This window comes from Cyprinodon tularosa, unplaced genomic scaffold, assembly GCF_016077235.1.
Source record: "Cyprinodon tularosa strain WSP-4 unplaced genomic scaffold, ASM1607723v1 ctg21, whole genome shotgun sequence".
Taxonomy (NCBI): Eukaryota; Metazoa; Chordata; class Actinopteri; order Cyprinodontiformes; family Cyprinodontidae; genus Cyprinodon; species Cyprinodon tularosa.
The window spans coordinates 88,979-108,315 of NW_024038778.1; the positions used below are offsets into that span (position 1 = coordinate 88,979).

Consider the following 19,337-nt stretch of genomic DNA (forward strand, 5'->3'; position numbering starts at 1 on the left):
TCTTTTAACTTCCAGTACCAGACAAAAATTGTCAAACAATTTTTACACCCAAAGGTTTGTTAAAAGAAAAATGTTTAAATAAATTCTAAAGGATACTAATTGTTTTATTTTTATTTTATATACTCTAATAATCACAGAGGGAGATTACTTCTCTGCATTTAACCCATCCCCTTGAGGCGCAGTGGGCTGCCATTGTACGGCGCCCGGGGAGCAATGTTGGGTTAAGGGTCTTGCTCAGGGACCCAGAGTGGCAGTCTGTGGGGTGGGGGATCGACTCACAACCTCAGAATTCAAAGCCCTATGCCCTAACCACCGCCACTCCCCTGGTAACAATTAAATCATTATGCTTTAGTATTCCCTCTTGCAATTTAATCATCAACAACCCCTCTCAACTCTACCATGGATTGTAACTTACTTGTTTAGCATGCATTAAAATAAAAATAGCTTTTACTGAAGTAAAACAATTTCAAACTTGTTAAAATAACCTTTTAGTAATCCATTTTTAATTTAATATAAATTACACATTGTGTGTCAAATCTATTGGCACCACAATTTTTTTTTTTTTACCTTCACTGTAGTTTGCTTTATTCGTAACCCATTGGTCATCATTTATCTATGGCATTAATTTTACAAAACAAAATGAAAAAATCCCTAAAAAATGAATCCAAGAAACAACACTAAACGTGGGTTAAAAGATAACATGTTCAGTAAGGATTTGGCAGGTTTTTGGATGGTTACAACCCACAAACTTCTGCTGTTCAACTTAAGAAAGCTTTGTCCATACAAACGTGGCACCATTTAAGTGAAAATACTACTAGGTCATAATAGCAACAACTGTCTCCAGTGTGAATGTGGTTACTCGCACACATTTGATGTGACTGGAGTTCTAATATAGATAACCAATGCCTCTTATGGACTGCTCAAGACAAGTAAAAACATTTTTTATGTAAATATTTTCCTGTATCAATGTTCTGAAAGATAAATCAGGACAAACTAATTAATGCAAGGGGAGGAAAATCTTTATAAAAATATACACTTTTTCGTTGATCTTTTGTCCATTTATAAAATAATCCCCTTGGTTTATGAGGCCCTAAACAAAGAAGAAGAAAACATTTCCAATCACACAGAACAGGCATCTGTGTTTTTGGATATTTTATAAACAGGACCTGCTGCTGCTCTGACAGTAAAAATACATGAATAGAATGTATCACAGGCAAGGGTGTAGTGAACACAGCCTTTATGAATTATTTCTCACAGTTTATGCAAACCAACAATGCAGTGTTAACATGCAGCTGGGTTTCTGAGCATGCTCAGTTACATCCGATACACTGGCAATTGCATGATCATATAAAAATTTAGATGGGAGACTTTGAAATGATCATTTAAAAGTTTTTTTTTTAGTAATTTTGTGCACTGAGTTGTGTACACACATAGCTTTGATGGTCTGGACTTTAAGTAGCCTGTAATCATAGGAATGAGATATAACAAGCCAGTTCTTATCCGTAAATATTCGTCATGCAGGAAGTTATGGCCGTCAAGGTGTGTCATTTTACTTATGAAGCAGGTCAAATTAAATCTTTCCTCGTTTCCAAAACCTGCTGCTGTCATTCAGCCAATCATGTCTGCCCCCCTCCACCTGATTACTTCTTTCACCCCCACCCGCTCCAGCGACTTGCCTCTATTACCGCACAGCTTAGTGTCTCTTTCCTTTCCCAGGGTCACGCTTTAATTAACACTTGAGGTCTTATAAGTATCCCCATTTTCTCATATGTGCCAACACACACTCACAAACAGCCATGCCCACACACTACTGTTGTGATCCCATATGCTGGGTGCTGTAAGTGTTGATTGGAGGGGGAGTTTGTTGATTCTCTCACACACGACGATTAGCACGTCAATCACACCGGAGTCACATTCGGTCTGAAGGACATGTGCACCAAGCAGTGCTTGTCAACACAAACATGCTAGCAATCTAAACAGCTCACCTGTTCGTGGTACTCTATACCCATCGACAGAGTGTTAATGAGGATGGCAATCATGATTCCTCTGCTGAAGTATCTGCTGCCGACGATAAGTTCCAGCTTGTTTTTGAGTCTGAGCCAACAGCAGTGCCAGAGTCTTTTTTTTGGCTCAGATTGCTGTGGATCACCATGACAGACGCTGTCGCTGTGACACGGGCTGTCGCTGTTGCATGGGATTCCATGGTGCTGGTCCTCTAGCTGCTCATTTGGATGTTCGCTGAGTTGGTTGTAGTAGACACAGTAAGGACATACCAATGAATCTCCAGGGGCTTCACCTGGCAGAGGTAAAGAGGGACGCCCAGCAGACCCACCTGTGAACATATTAGGATGAAAGGGATACATGCGTTAAAAAATACAGGAAAGTGTACAAGTCATTCCCTTTTCAGATGGGGGAAACCACAGTCCCAGTATGTCCCGGTACTTTAATTTAGATGCAAAAAATATGGATTTTTAAAAAAAGGTCAGAATTTGGTTATAAAATGATATATGAGACATTGAAAACCTCAAGAAGGATTGATGAATTCGAACGAACAACCGAAAAGCCAAGCAAAGAGAGAGCATCTTCAACTTATTATGGCAGAAATAAATATACAAATATTATATAAGTATAATACAAATAGCATATAGACCATAATAGAATATTATATATATATATATATATATATATATATATATATATATATATATATATATATATATATAAATGATCACAATGTCCGGTTGGTTGGCAACAGCCATTATGTTTGTTTGTATCTGGAAGTCCCACAGGATCTTAGCTCCGTCATTCTCCACCACCTTGGGAGGTGGTTCCCATTTTGACCACGGGGTCTGCAGTTTCTATACTGTACAGATGTTTCTGTACACTATACCAGCCACTTGGTTATGGTTCCGAGTATTCCTTTCCTGACAGTATCTTACACCCTGCTGTGAGATGCTGGATTGTTTCTGGGGCCTCTTTGCATTGCCTCCACCTGGCATCTTGCCAGGTATGGTAGATGTGGACCTCTATTACTCTGGCGCTCAAGGTCTGCTCATGTGCTGCCATGATCAGAACCTCTATGCTCTCCTTTAACCCCTCAGCCTGTGTAGCCATTGGTAGGATTTGGTCATATCAATCATCCTGTCGATGCAAGCACAAAATATCCACACACACAAAGGACAAGATCCACATACGCACAGAACGATTCACGCTAGCACACCAGATCCACACATGCACAGAATGAGATCACAAAAAGTATTTCTGGTCCATAAACAATTATAATTACAAGAGTAGTCTTCAAAATTCATTGCATTTGTGTGTGGATTTTTGAGACTCCCCTGACATGCCGTGATACACAAATGCATTTTTTTAAACAGGGAACGGTCCATACTTTTGTATCCATGTCCAGATTAGTGCCTTGCCACAATTCTGTCTCTGAGCTCCTTGGGCAGTTCCTTTGACCTCATGATTCTCATTTGTTCTGACATGCACTGGAGCTGTAAGGTCTATAGACAGGTGTGTGTCTTTCCTGATCAAGTCCAATCAGTTTAATTAAACGCAGCTTGGCCCCTGCAAAGTAAAGCCATCCCAAAGAGGGTCAGAATAAATGGGCGGGAATAATTAAATATAAGGGTCACAGCAAAGGGTCTAAATACTCAGGTATTTGAGTATAGAATTACATTTTTTGTTTTGAATAAATTTTCAGTATATTCAAGATGTTTTGTTTTATCTGTCAGAAGAGGGTGCTGAGTGTATAATAACAAGAAATATAAACTTTTTTTTCTTGTATATGGCTACAATAAAACCAATAGTATTAAATCTAAAGGCATGGCAGTATCAGTATATAGAATATAACATTGCATTCTTTTTAAGTTGCTTTTGCTCACATAAACTTGTCTTTATAATGACTGGACTTCTGAAATAGCTGCTCTCCTTTTATGTTTCTATTCAAGGTTATTTTATCAATACACCTAGATGGATAATTTTCACAGTGATTTAAAACATCCAAACATTCATAAAAACAGCTCATCACAAGCAGAACCTATTTAAATTAAGGTAATAGTACTCAAACTGCTTCAGTACATTTAAATCAAATCAAAGCAGGATAGAGAAGAGGAGAAAAAGAAATAAAATTTTTAAAAAGTCAATGGGCAAAAACCATAAAACTAAAATTAACTAGATATAATCATATTAATTAAAATTAACGAAATGCATTAAGTGTACTAGTATGATTTCACCTGTACCTGTAAAAGATTGTTGGGGCACACCAGCTCACAACTTCTTTCATAAAGCCAGATACTATGGAACATTTTGACTGGGGTGTTCATTTAGGCTAAGTCTTGCAAAAACACACTAATTTCCATATTATATTTCAGATTTCACAACATATCTCTGTTTTCATGCTGTTAAAGCACATAGAAATAAAAAACTTTGTTAACTACAAAATAGACAGAAATAGAAATTTAAAGCTGCAGCTTTCCTCTGCTTTTTGCTTCTTCTTCCATCCATAAACAAAGACAAATTTAGTAGCCGAAAATAAGATACTTCAGTGTAGCTTTAAACCTTTTTGGCTTTTAGGCAATATATTTACATAGAAAGCAGGGGCGTCTCTAGGTTTAAGAGACAAGGGTGGCTCAGCCCCTAGAAGATATTTTTTCAGTGCACCTGCTAAGGCGTTGTCTAAGACAAGGGTGTAACTTTGTGTTGAAAGTTGGTGGGGACGGCTCATAAGGAAAGGGAGCTACCTGCGCGACGCCTTTTTTTTTTTGTTGGAAAGGATAAAGCCAAAAAAATGTGAATAACATTTATAAATTTAATGATTACAGTTGAAAACATAACTGTTACAATATTCACTTATATATTTTGTGCAAAAAATATCACATAAATCTAAACAGACAGTACAAATCAAAGAAATCAAATAAATATATCAATTTTGTAGAACATTTATTGACCGTCAATTTTAGGTCACTTTTTAAAATTAATTTACTTTTAAACTAAGACTCGGACAAGATCTTATGGGGCCTTAAGCAGAATATGATTAAGCACTTCCGTCTTTCTGTCAAGAACATCCACCAGCAGGGTATCAAGGGGGGGATTTACTATTAGGCAATACTAGGCAGTTGTCTAGGGCCCCAAATTTCTGGGGGCCCCATAAAACTCTGTTTACATGTATAGTTAATACAACTATTCCTTATTTGTGCACATTAATTATGTTTTTGATAAAAATCCTTTGGCTAAAATGCCATCAGAACGCTGATAAATAGAGAGGAAAAAGGGACAAGAAGAGAGGGACAAAACCTAGAACAAATAATGAATGTCTATTCTATTAACATTTCTCTATCTGGAGAATGGGTCTGTTTTATGGGTTTTCTTCTCAGGGGGCCCCCTGCCTGTCTTTGCCTAGGGCCCCAAATTTCCTAAATCAGCCCCTGAGGGTATCAATACTGATTTGATAGAATCTGGGAGAGCGGACTATGTTCAACCATCCATTTTCTTTAACCTTATCCCTCAGTGGGATCAGGAGGTGCTGGTGCATATCTCTAGCCACGTTCTGGGTGAGAGGTGGGATCACCCTGGACAGGTCACCAGTCTGTCGCAGTATGTTCAACCAGCTTAAAAGTAATCTGTAATCAGATTTATTATTTGCACTTTTACTAAGTGAACTTTCTAACTCCCTTAAATCTGAAATTCCAATGCCAAAATTGTTTAAATCTTTTATCTTTGGACCCCCTGCAGAGTGACGTCACACCTGAAAGATCCTATCCTTACCTTCCTGCTAGATTGCAAAAAGCAGCTTGCTCATGAGTTGTCATCATAACACGCTAAATCTTAAATGTACGTGTACATATAAAAGAAAAAGGGGCGCAGTGCTTGCTACTGAATGTCAACACTATCAAAGTCAGGAAAAAGTTTTAAGTGAAGCCGGGATTAAAACAGTATCTACAAGAAGCTTCAAATAAAAGGTGTTCTTTATGTTCAACCTAAACACTAACTCCGATAGACCATCAGTAGAGCAGGTGTTTAAATTAATCAATCACTGCTGCTAAAGCTTATAGCAGTGAAAGCTAATATACCACAGCCATCACTTAATAAACGCAAAATAAACAACCCTCTAAAAACGGAAAACTGTAATGGACTGAAAGTCCTGTTTTTTATGTGGGAAATTATTTGCGTGTGTTTTAGTATAATTCTGATATATTGGCGCTGTTGTCTGTTTCTATAGCAACGATACTGAATGTAGTGTAGCTTAGAGACCTGCATGGGTCGAGTTTTACCAACCCGCACCCGCCCGAACCCGTTAGGATGACGACCGAACCCGACCCGTCACCCGCGGATATCTTCAATTCAAATCCGAACCCGACCCGACGATATTTAACCCGCAACCCGACCCGTTAACCCATCATAGGCTATTCGGTGAGCAGCGGGGAGAACTTTTTTTATTTTCTTTCTGAGGAGCGGCATGAATGGGGTTTTAATCAGATATACACAGCACCATACGTGTACAAAATATTGGTGGGGACTGTCCCCCTACTGGTCAAGATTGGTGGGGACATGTCCACACCAGTCCTTAAGGAAGTTACGCCTATGATTGTTCAGATTAACTTGTCTTCTTTATGGCTTTTATTCGGTGCTTTACTGCATTTGTTTTGGGAAAATATGAGGAAAAAATAAATACAGAAAAAAAAAATATTTTTTTTTTAAATCGCAAAATAATTATAGGGTGGCTAATGCCAAAGAAAGGATGACTGAAGCCACCCTTAAATAGGTCTAACGACGCTTATGATAAAAAGGTAGGATTTTAAAGTTTAAAACAAGAAGAGACTTGTAGGCTTACTTTACATAATTTTATTTGTCCACCTCAATTATATAAAATCCCTAAATATTAAACTATTAGAGGCAATGACTTCTTTTGCAGGGTATTCTAGTACAGTTTAACAGGCATTGAATAGGATTTTGGCACCAATGAGGGGATTCCCAAAGAGCTTCTAGCAGAAAACTTGGCATAAGCATAAAATGATGAATCTCCCAAGTCCTCTGTCAGGTCTGTGATGGATTTTTTTTTTCCTGTTTGGAAAGACATACATTTCTGGCATCTCCATCTGCTTACAGTTCCTTTGGCCTGGCATTTCTGCCACAGACCTCCTCTTCTCAAGTCTTCTCAATGTATCAAGCACACACAGCACAATGAGCAATTGTGGTTGGGTGCAAGGTCTAGACAAGGGGACTCAAATGTTTTCCAGGCCAAGGACCTAACTGATGGCAAGATGGAGCGGGCACCCCCTAATTATATATATTGTATGAAATTGTGTTATATCAAACTGGTCCTATAGTCACTCTATTACAGCTGGAGTCATGTAACGAAAGTAATTTTACAATGAGATTATTAAAGTATTTCAGTTTCGGATTCCTCATTGATGTTACAGGTGTTGTGAATGAAACGGTGCCCAGCTTGAAAGAGCTCCTGTGTGTCGCTGAATGTGTGCATTGATGATTCTGCCTTCATGTACACTATATTGCCAAAAGTATTTGCTCACCCATCCAAATTATTGGAATCAGGTGTTCCAATCACTTCCATGGCCACAGGTGTATAAATTCAAGCACCTAGGCATGCAGACTGTTTTTACAAACATTTGTGAAAGAATGGGTCGCTCTCAGGAGCTCAGTGAATTCCAGCGTGGAACTGTGATAGGATGCCACCTGTGCAACAAATCCAGTCGTGAAATTTCCTCGCTCCTAAATATTCCACAGTCAACTGTCAGCTGTATTATAAGAAAATGGAAGTGTTTGGGAACGACAGCAACTCAGCCACGAAGTGGTAGGCCACGTAAACTGACGGAGCGGGGTCAGCGGATGCTGAAGCGCATAGTGCGAAGAGGTCGCCAACTTTCTGCAGAGTCAATCACTACAGACCTCCAAACTTCATGTGGCCTTCAGATTAGCTCAAGAACAGTGCGCAGAGAGCTTCATGGAATGGGTTTCCATGGTCGAGCAGCTGCATCCAAGCCATACATCACCAAGTGCAATGCAAAGCGTCGGATGCGGTGGTGTAAAGCACGCCGCCACTGGACTCTAGAGCAGTGGAGACGCGTTCTCTGGAGTGACGAATCGCGCTTCTCCATCTGGCAATCTGATGGACGGGTCTGGGTTTGGCGGTTGCCAGGAGAACGGTACTTGTCTGACTGCATTGTGCCAAGTGTAAAGTTTGGTGAAGGGGGGATTATGGTGTGGGGTTGTTTTTCAGGAGCTGGGCTTGGCCCCTTAGTTCCAAGGAAAGGAACTCTGAATGCTTCAGCATACCAAGACATTTTGGACAATTCCATGCTCCCAACTTTGTGGGAACAGTTTGGAGCTGGCCCCTTCCTCTTCCAACATGACTGTGCACCAGTGCACAAAGCAAGGTCCATAAAGACATGGATGACAGAGTCTGGTGTGGATGAACTTGACTGGCCTGCACAGAGTCCTGACCTCAACCCGATAGAACACCTTTGGGATGAATTAGAGCGGAGACTGAGAGCCAGGCCTTCTCGTCCAACATCAGTGTGCAACCTCACAAATGCGCTTCTGGAAGAATGGTCAAAAATTCCCATAAACACACTCCTAAACCTTGTGGACAGCCTTCCCAGAAGAGTTGAAGCTGTTCTAGCTGCAAAGGGTGGACCGACGTCATATTGAACCCTATGGATTAGGAACGGGATGTCACTTAAGCTCATATGTGAGTCAAGGCAGGTGAGCAAATACTTTTGGCAATATAGTGTATCTGTTTACTACAGTGTACTGAATTCATGTTATTGTGTATTTAAAAACATGTTAATTAGTGGAAAAAATGGCAGGGGGGAATATAAAAAAAAAGTCTAATCAACCAACACTTTCGTGACCCCAATGCAGTACCTCTCTGGTACCCCTGTCGAAGACCTCCGGTCTAGACCATAACACGAGGGAAAAGCAGCCAGAGGAAAACACCTAAAGAACATTAGACAGCCCAAGGAACTACTAATCAAAACAGCTTTAAAGATTAAAAAACGGCTCCTTGGGTAAAGAATATGATCGAATTAAAGGGGGTCAGAGCATGGTAAAAAGTCATATTTTCAAATGTTTCTCTCTTGGGCACATTTAGTAATTCAATGTATTTTTCCATCCAGCAAAGGCGTGAACCCTCTTTTATTTCAGGAAGACAATTACATGAAAAACCACTGTGGAGTTCAGGCATTTTGCACCAAGGGAGAGCTGTTTTATTAGAAAAGGGATATGCGTGCTCATGTGTGTTTGTGGGTCTTTGTAAACGTGTGTTTCTTGGAGGCCAAAGATTTCAAAATAATTCATTAAAAAGACTCTGGAGGAATGCTCTGATGACATAACAACCGTCTCAAATCTGGCACAAGGACTGTCAATGCAATTTCAACAAATTCATGTTTCACTTGAGGCAGACATGGGCAATCTAATAGACTCATAACATACATCTTAGGCTCCTCATTCAACAGGAGAACTACACTAAATGACCACTCTTCTCACAAAGAAAGGACTTATCTTCAATAGCACTTGTAGAGCATTAGATAATCTACTGAGTCATTTCTCCTCTCTTTCATTGATCTGGAACGTTCAAAGCAACACTTATTATTTATTGCTGAACTAGATAAAGCTTTGATGTGCATTTTCTCTATAACTTGCCTTCCATCAATGTCTGTTACAACAGTTAGCACTACTAGTGCTGTAAAACCATGTAACGTCCTATAACACATGAGGGAGGTTTGTGGGTGATTAAACAATGTCAGGCTAGGCATTTACATATTTTTAAAGAGTTTGCATAAATGTAAGATATAATAAAGTAACTCTTAATCATGATTGCAAAGGTATTATCTTTTAACTGTGCTTTATGCGGTTAGTAACTGCCCAACAAAAATTGTATAATACTAACAATGGCTGTTTCTCAATATGTGTACTTGTGTATTCTCATGTGCAAGTGAAATGTCAGCAGCCCTAGTAAAGATCACTTTCTGCTGTATTGTTCAGTGATATAAAAGAGTGAAACATTCCTTTAAGGGAGGAGAACTATGTTAAGTTAAGTTTGAAGGTTACCAGAAAGTGGTTAGAGAGGACAGGGTTGTAAAAAAAATACTGTATGTCTTCACAATCAGTGCAATAGTTTTGCACAAGGTCCAAAGTATGAATATATAAATGTGTGGGATTATGCACATTTTGAACAAAGCAAACAATGCTGCATCTAAAATAATCTCTTTCATTATTGGCATACATGTTAAAATCCCCCATTACAATTACCTTGTTAGTGTAAGGATCTGCTGAATGATACAAAGTTATAAACTGAAATGTTTTGTAGCTGTAACATTTGGTTGGGGTAAACTAAGAGTTAAATGTTAAAAAAACAAACAAATAAGATGACACAATTGTATTATCACAGATCAAGTCATTAACTAACAAAACTATTGAAGAGAGATATCTTATGTTAAATGAACCACATTTAATTTAATTGTAAAACTTTTTTCTCAATCAAAGTCATTTTGAAATTTTAATTTATTTGAGCTTGGCCGTGGGCAAGACTGTCTGAATGGGGTGATGGTTGGGTAAAAGTAGAAAAGACTTAAAGAGGTGTGTTAGACCACGATTCTGCTAACTTGTCTGCACCCGGGTCGCGAGGGGTGCTGGTGCTTATGTCCAGCTGTGTACGGGCGAGAGGCGGGGTAAACCCTGGACAGGTCGCCAGACCATCGCAGGGCAACACAGAAACAGAGGACAAAAACACACACTCACACCTAAGGAGGATTTAGAAAATCCAATAACCTAAAAGTCATGTTTTTGGACTATGGGAGGAAGCTGTTCATCCTCTTTATGTAAACATGTAATGTTGTTCATTATGATTAAAACCTAAAAACAGGAATAAATTGATGCACAAAAAATGCACAAAAAACAATTTCCTAGTATCTATTTATTTCTGTAGCATTTATTGAAAGCTGCAATAAAAAAAAAACATTATGCAACATCACATGTAAACTTTTTTTGCTTCAATATTAGTTACCTCCACCAAGGACGTTATGTTTGTTTTTCTGTCTGTTTTGAACATAACTAAAAAAGGTATGGAGGGATTTTGCTGAAATTTTCAGAGGAGGTGAATATTGTGACTGGAAACAAAGGTTTGTGTTAAAGTGATGATCCAGACTACCATATGGATCCAGGATTGTTTTAAAAGATTGTGTGAATACAGGTATTAACTTAAGGTGAAAGTTACATTACGTCAGGGGAATAACCTACTTGGTGGACTTTTTTTAGGCTGGAAATTATAATTGGCATATATTGAAAGTCAGTCCAAATCAGAACCTAAATATATTCCAGGACTATGGACTTGTACTCACAGTACCCCGCAGATTCATCGTACAGAAAAAATACATCCTTGCTGCTTTGAGAATAACTGGAAGAATATTTTTATAAACCAGGGGGTTAATGCATTCTACTTGCCCTCTCAATACATTGCAAAATTTTCTACCCCAAGGAGGCTGAGGATCTGTTTTAATATCCTTCAACATTGCTGGGTTTTCACAGAAATCAAGGGATCATGACCGTGAAAAAATTCATCTTTCAAGATCTCCAGGGACTTCACTGTGGTAAAGGCAGAGGAGATAAAGCAGTGTCCCAAACTAGCAGCTTCAGGCAGGTTTTAATTGAAAGAAAATTCAACAAGGACATTTCCTAAAGACACAAAGCTTTTATGTCAATGACATTACAGAAAGAACTTTTTTTTATTTTAAGTAAAACAAAATCTTTTTTCATCAAATAGTTTTTTTTTGTTCTTTTATCCTGATGAAATTTGGAGAGAGGTTGATTAAACATCAGTTCTGGAAGATGTTCTGATCCAATTGGCTTTAGTTAGCTCGTGATGGATGGTTACAGACAAAAAGATGGTTCAGTCTTAGTCCTCTCAGCGAAGTGCATGGCCCCTTTCCAAACACAGAGTGATTTCCCAGAAGGGTTTCTGTGACAAACCAAGCAGTACATCAGGCTTTCAGCATCACAACTCTAACAAGAGTAAAATTGAGATCACTCTGTTGAGGGTAAAATCTGATCAGCTTATTATCTCAAGTGAGCATTATGTTAGCTTTATGCATCATTGGAGAGGATGAGCTCTTTTTGGTAAGAGCGACTCTTAGATATTGTTTCTAATCAGGAGAAAAATGGGCATGCATCATTCCTTTAAGGTATATGTCTACAACAAATAGGCAAATGATAAACCCTTTTTCTCTTTTAAATTGCACAAGCCTGTCTGGTGAAACCACAACATTGTGTGCACATGCACACAGAATCTCAGAACCATAGAGGCATGAGTAGTCTCGGTTCTTTCATAAGTGTCTTAGGTGGGGTAGTGGAAGACTGAGTATTATTTAGAGAGACTGACTACTATTTCCAGCCCTAAATGGCTGCTTTTACAATACAGACTTACATAAAAGCTCTGCCAATTTGTGGAGACGAAATTGCCCCCAGTTTAGATAGATAAAGATTTTACCATGTCACTCCAGCTATTGAAAAAGAAGCCAGAACAGAATACATATAGCCTGACCCCTACTGTTACTAAAACAGTTGGCACTTCTTGATGACAGCAAACACTCACACACACTTACGAAACACTCACTGCATACTTCAGAAAAACAAAAGACAACTAGTTAAATGGTGAGCAACAGATGAGTTTCCCTCCTTTCAAATGCAGCCCTGGGTAAATTCCAATATCCAAAATCACCGCTATGCTTGCTATACAACTGTGTATAAATTGTGTTTTGCATTCTCCTGTACTATTATTTTTAAACCATTGATGACAGATGAGTGCTTTGTCACAGATCTTACCCTTGACTCTCATTCAAATATAGTATTTTCAGGTTGACAAGAAAGGCATACGTACTGAACATGTGGGCATTACAGCCTGAAAATATCTGAAAGTTATAGCTTAATGAGTCAACAATCCATCAGTTTGTTAAAACTGTTTGTTTATGTCAGCAGACACAATTGATGCCCTCTAAACCTTAAGAATGACATTAGACACACCTGATAGAGTTTGATATGGGTTGAATATTCGAAAAATATCATGTGGACCAGGGGTGAAACAATTAATTGGATTAATTATGATAAATTGTTTATTGAAATATCGTCAACTAATTTAGTGGTTTAATAATTTGTTAAATGGAGTATAGAGACTCTAAAACATACCTTTAAGATGAAAAACTTTTTTCTCCATCAATATATGCTCAATCCATAACTCCTCATGTGGAAAATTTTAAACATTTTTAAGCAAGCTTTCACTAACCGATTATTAATTGATTAATCGAAAAATTTATCCAGATTAATCGATTAGCAAAAATATCATTACTTACAGCCCTAATGTGGAAAACTCTCATGTATATTAAAAGTACCCTTTGAATGAGACAGCAGCATGTGTGTGGACTTCCTCCGTAAGGTGGTTGGACTCAGCCACAAAGATACGGAAAGAAGCTTGCTATTTGGTGGGAGCAGAAGTTAAGCCACTGTTCCTCTGCATTGAATCAATTGCTTTTTGCCCAACTCCACTACTTTTTGAACTTCAGCCAGCTTCTTTGTTCCCTGTCTTTCCTCCCTTGTTAGACTGATCAATTCAGGTGTGTTTGACCTCAGTAACCATGATGACACTGGCCAGACACACATGGATTAATCAGTCTCTCCAGTAAAGAAAGACAGTTCAGAAAACACAGCTGACGTAAGTTCAGGAAGTAGTGAGGTTGGGCATAAAGCCCATTGAGGTAGTTAAGGCATCTAATAAGGAGGTTTCCTGGGTCCCCCTTTTGGAGCATGAGTCACTAGGAGATGATGATACCTAGAATACCCAGAACACACTGTTAAAACAATATTTTTTGTCTGGCCTTTGGAGGCATTGAGATCTTACCAGTGTTAGATGATATCACAGAGGACAGGGGTGTACCTTGCTTTTTTTGGTAAATAAAAGATGAATAGACTTACACATTTTTACTTTAAGTTGTTTGGGAAAGTATTCTTATACTGTGAAAATATTGTAACGAGGGCTTATCACACAGTGATTTTCTAACCTTACACTGGGACAAGCCTACCTGGTTACCTGGAAAATGTAATCTATTTTGCAAGGAAGAAATAAAAAATCCACAAAAAAAGACTGAGACTTTAACTCGGGGCCTTCTGTCTATGGGACACCTGTGCTAACCATCTGATACCATGCAACCCGAATTCTAACAGAAACAAAACAATTGGCACAGAAAATATGAATCAGTGCCCATAAAGTAATAATAATAATGTTTGTTAAAATATATTTAAAATAAAAGAAAAATAAATGCACATAAAAGTTCAAGCACCACGAAGAACTTCGTGGTCTGGTGCCAGCAGAACCACCTTCTGGTTAATGCAGGGAAAACCAAGGAGCTAGTGGCAGACTTTGGCAGAAGCAGATCCACGTCCCTGACACCGGTGAACATCCAGGGAAAGGACATTGAGATATTGGACTCTAATAAGTAGCTAGGTGTTCATCTGAATAACAAACTGGACTGGACTCACAACACTAAGGCTCTGTATAAGAAAGGTCAGAACAGACTCTTCCTGCTGAGGAGACTGAGGTGTTTTTGAGTGTAGTGGGTGCTCCTAAAGACCTTCTATGACTCTGCTGTGGCATCAGCCATCTTCTATGGAGTTATCTTTTGGAGCAGCGGCTTATCTGTAGCTAAGAGAAAGCAACTGGATAAGCTGATCAGGAAGGCAAGCTCTGTGATTGGATGCCATCTGGACTCCAATCACAACAGAGGGAAACAAGAGGACCCTAACTAAATTAACATGTCTGTTGGATAACGTTTACCACTCCATGCTTGAAGCCTATTGCAAAAATGGAGAGCTCCTTCAGTGTCAGACTGTTGCACCCTTAATGCACCAGGAAACGTTATCACAGATCCTTCATCCCAGCAGCTGTAAGATCTATAACCATCACTGTTCCCAACAACCTCAATAAGTTGTTACCCTTGTTGTGCGATATGCCATGATCATGCTTTTTGGACATTTGGAACCAGTGTCCATATTTCACCTTGACATGATGACCAGAGGAGAGAACGCAAATTTGGTTAACAAGATGCTAGAAGACCTCTGCCCCCCCCCCCCCCCCCCCCCCCCCCTTTTCTAGTCACAGGAACTCCCAGAGAGGTGTGACCAACCACCTCCCTCTCTGTGAGGACAGGGAAAATCACAGAGAAAACCAGATTCCTTGTCTTTGCCTCCTCTCCCTTCCCCATGAAGCTGGGATCCACTTTGGCTGGTTCTCCACTACAGTGAGATGCGGGCCCAAGGTGACCCAGATCTCCAGAATCATCAAGGAAACTGACCTTTCAGAACCAAACTGCTGCAAAACAGACCCCATTTCTCCTGAGTTTCAGAACTTATAGAGCCAGACAGTATATCCAGGTATATAAAATATATCAAGATAAATCAGGATTAAGGTGCAAGTGTACATGTATTGCACACAATGAAAAAACAAAATAAAAATAAGAAATAAAAAATAAAAATATGTACAATCCGGATGGCTTATGTACAGGTGGATTTACTTTAACGCTAAAGTGTAGTAGGTGAGGAACAACGGTGAGGTAGTAGTATGACTATTCTATTCACATATATTGCACATTCAGCATATTGCACAGAATATTGCACAGACTGGACGAGAAAGCCTGCCTTGATGAGCCACTGAGACAAAGAGGACCCCTGCTGTGAGACTGAGACAAAGAAACCCCTGGCTGTTGCTGTCCTGACTGCTGAATTGCAGCTGGTTGAAACTCAAGCCTTCCAATGGACATGGACAAAAAGGTTTGCAGGTCTGGCATAATTAGGGACAGAACAAACAATATGTCTTTTGATGATCATCATCATTTCATGTGTTTACTGATGAGTAAAGACAATGCTAACAGGATTGATCGCATGCTATGCTATGCTACCCATTAATCCTGATTTTACACAGTTTCTACCTTAGTCAGTTAAATACCATGCTGCTGTCATTTTGCACATCTCTGATGTTTTTGCTATTTTCAAATTTCCATTACTGTAAGAATGTCCATAGCTGTATATTGGTTATATATTATCCAGGTATTTATATTGTTAAAACACTGTACAGGAGAGTATTTTATTTGTTTATATTTTTAACTCTTCACTAATGTTATTCTTATACACTTTTCTAAAGCCCATATTTGTGGGACCATTTTTTTAATAATATTTTTGCAGCTTTAAAACACCAGTTTCGCCATTGTGGGACAATAAAGGGATTTTCTATTCTAAGTTGTGTTAAATAAAATAGAAAAAAAAAAACACTTTCAAAAACTCACACAAATAATTAAACACTCAAGCCACTTACTGTGCTCCAGCACCAGCTGTGGCAGTCTGTTAATGGTCTCCATGGCAACCACCCTCTTCTGGTCCTGGTCCTTATCATCCAGGTGACTGAGGAGCGGTGATATGAAGGGATAATTGAACCCGTTTCCTCCATTACTGACGGCCAGCGCAGATTGAGGCTGATGCTGCTGCTGTGGATAGTGATGCTGCTGGTGGTGCAGATGATAAACTTGATGAAGGTGTAGTAAGTCATTGGGGGCGTGACCAGAGTGCCGGTTGGCAAGTCCGTTCATTTCCCCTGCTCCGCCCCCTCGAGCTGGCCCGCTTCCTTTCCGGCAGATGCATGTGCAGCGGAGATGCGAACGGGAGAGAGCAATCCAGCGGCAGAGCCGTCGCCATGCTTTACGACCCAAGTGGGCCAGATATCGGATGATCTCCTCGTAGCAGCTCCCGGGCTGACTGTCGCTTGCCAGCGTGGAAGCTGATTGGTGGAGCTGCCGGGCTCGCTCCTCTGATTTCATTAAGGCATGTTCTCTCTGCTTAGTTTCAGAAAACTGGGTGGCAATGACGACCAGGCACAGATTGATCATAAAGAAGGAACCCACCTACCAAACAGTGCAAACAACAGTTTCAGATAAGTTTAACATTTTGGGATAAATCTGTGGGTTTTTTTTTTTTGGAGTACTTACAATGATGAGAAAGATGAAGTAAATGAAGTTGTAGAATGAGTGTGCATCCATGACGTAGTACATGATATCTACCCAACCCTCCAGGGTAATAACCTGAATAAAATAATTCAAAAATAACCACAGTGGGAGGCAGTTAATGATAATAAGTATCAACTATTCAGTTCTGTAAATTAATTCTACAAATATTTTACCTGAAATATAGCAATCCATGCATATCCGATATTATCAAAGTTAATAGCTCCTTTATGCGGGTTTATTTCCCCAGCTCGGCACTCGTTGTAGTACTGGTACCAATTCACACACGACACTGGCCCATCTACAGTGAGTCCCGTCTCAGAATGGGCATCTTCCGCACTCAGAGAGCAGTAGGTCCGGCCCACACGACGACGAGGCACATCAGAGCACCGAAGCATCCCATTTTCCCTCTCCATTGAGCAGATGAACGGATGATCATCTGTGCCATCAGGTCGATAGTAACCATTCAGGAAGCTGATGTTGTACCTCCTTAAAAGATATAACATTACAGAGCAAAACTTTTAAACAAACAAAACTTGCTTCAGCTTTTGAATAATTTGAAACAGCTTTGATCATCTGTTTTCCAGGTTTAAAGAGTATCTATTGAAGTCTGTCTAGTGACTGTGGCAGCTGATATTATCCTGATATTCAAACAATTCATTCTATCTAACTTCTATATGAAAGGTCAGGAAATACAGAAAAAAGGGATAGAATATAGTCAAGTACTAAAACACATATCAGTGAAGTAATAGGGAAATATTCCATTGTTAACGACATTACTCATAAATACAATTCTGAGAAGTGAGTCATGCATTTTAACTAAGCTTGCCTAGGTCAACGCTTCATAGCCTTGTGCTGCATTTACAGCTCCCCGTTTTTTACTATACTGTAAGTCTCTTCTAGCTTTCTACACCCAGAAAAAAATGTATTGCTCGATTTTCTTTGCCCAGTTGCATTTGTGAACATCAACGTTCATGTCTTACTGTACCACAGCTCCTCAGTTTACATCACGCAGTAGCTCTAACTGTGTTTTGAGAGTTTTATCTTTCTGTGGAAGGTAAAAAACCCTGGTCTCTAGTCTATTACAGGTTTTAACATCTCTTTGGTTGTTTTTCCAGGATTGTCTTTTATTTAACTCTCTCCTCCTTTTCATCAATTCTGACCATTTTGACGGTCAGAGTAAAGAAAAAAAAGGCAACCCCACAGCATTATGGTGCCACTACTGTGTTTTATTGAGGGATGCTATGTTTACTGTTATGGCCATTGCTATTGTTATTCTACATATATTTGTTTTACATGTAGGTTAAACAGTAAGGTTTCGTTCCTATCTAAAAAAAAAGGATATTTTAATTAGTTTCTTGTTTGCTGTGACCTCTACATGGCTTGTTGCAAACTACAAGTGTGTTTCAGTATTAGCCACTTCTGTGTTTTTTTTCAATCTGTCATAAAAGCCAGATTTCCTGTATACATGACTAATAGTTTATTAGGCAGCAATCTGACAAATTATAAAAATGTAAAGCTGGTATGAATCATTTTGTCAGGCACTGTATTCTGAGATTAAATTAAACAGAAGGGGGCTGTATTTATTAATGGTGTGACTACTAAAGGAAATTGATTGCATTGGATTTTATTTGTTTGGTGGTAACAGAATAAATAAGTGTGGAAAACATGCAGACTACACTTTTTAGATTTGATTTATAAGACAATCTTTGGAAAGATGTCATTTTATTTTTACTTTACATTCATTACATATTTTCATTGTTTTATTCAGTAAACATGCGAATAGTGCAGAGTGGTTGTGACACGATAAAATGTAAATAAAATCAAGGGGTGTCAGTCACAGTGATCTTTGGATTTTTAAATCCTAGGATTCTATCAATATTTAGATGCTACTTTAATGCCTTTTTAACAAAATGATGTTCAATTTGTTTTTAGTTGTATCGGTTAAGAAATTAGATCTTTCAATTTTGGAATTGAACATTAAAAACGCTATTTGAAAAAAAATGATTTATTGATATCCGAATCATGTTTGGTTAATAAATAATTTCAACAGCTTATTGAATTCCAGGAAAGGAATTTGTTTTGACTAGAATAAACAGACGGTATGAAGCACACAGGGGTGGAGACTGAAGAAATGAGCATAAACACAGAGGGAGGGAAATATGGATGAAGGGAATGGAATTAAAAAAGGGAGGTTGCTGGGAAAAGATAGAGAAGCAATAAATCATTGGTGGAGAAAGGGGTTCACAAAGGAGTAATGCTTTGCCTCTTCTTATT

At 38.9% G+C, this 19,337-nt stretch overlaps 1 protein-coding gene across 1 annotated transcript in view; it reads right to left on the bottom strand.

The window, feature by feature from the left end:
- The window catches only part of LOC119783708 (voltage-dependent T-type calcium channel subunit alpha-1G-like), a 139,415-nt gene that overhangs the window by 70,745 nt on the left and 49,333 nt on the right, over positions 1–19,337 (bottom strand). Inside the window, exons 7-10 of the mRNA XM_038285347.1 lie at positions 17,237–17,549; positions 17,046–17,138; positions 16,379–16,961; positions 1,986–2,332 (exon numbers count right to left, since the gene is read on the bottom strand). Coding sequence (XP_038141275.1) covers positions 1,986–2,332; positions 16,379–16,961; positions 17,046–17,138; positions 17,237–17,549 — 1,336 coding nt within the window. The remainder of the gene's footprint in view (positions 1–1,985; positions 2,333–16,378; positions 16,962–17,045; positions 17,139–17,236; positions 17,550–19,337) is intronic.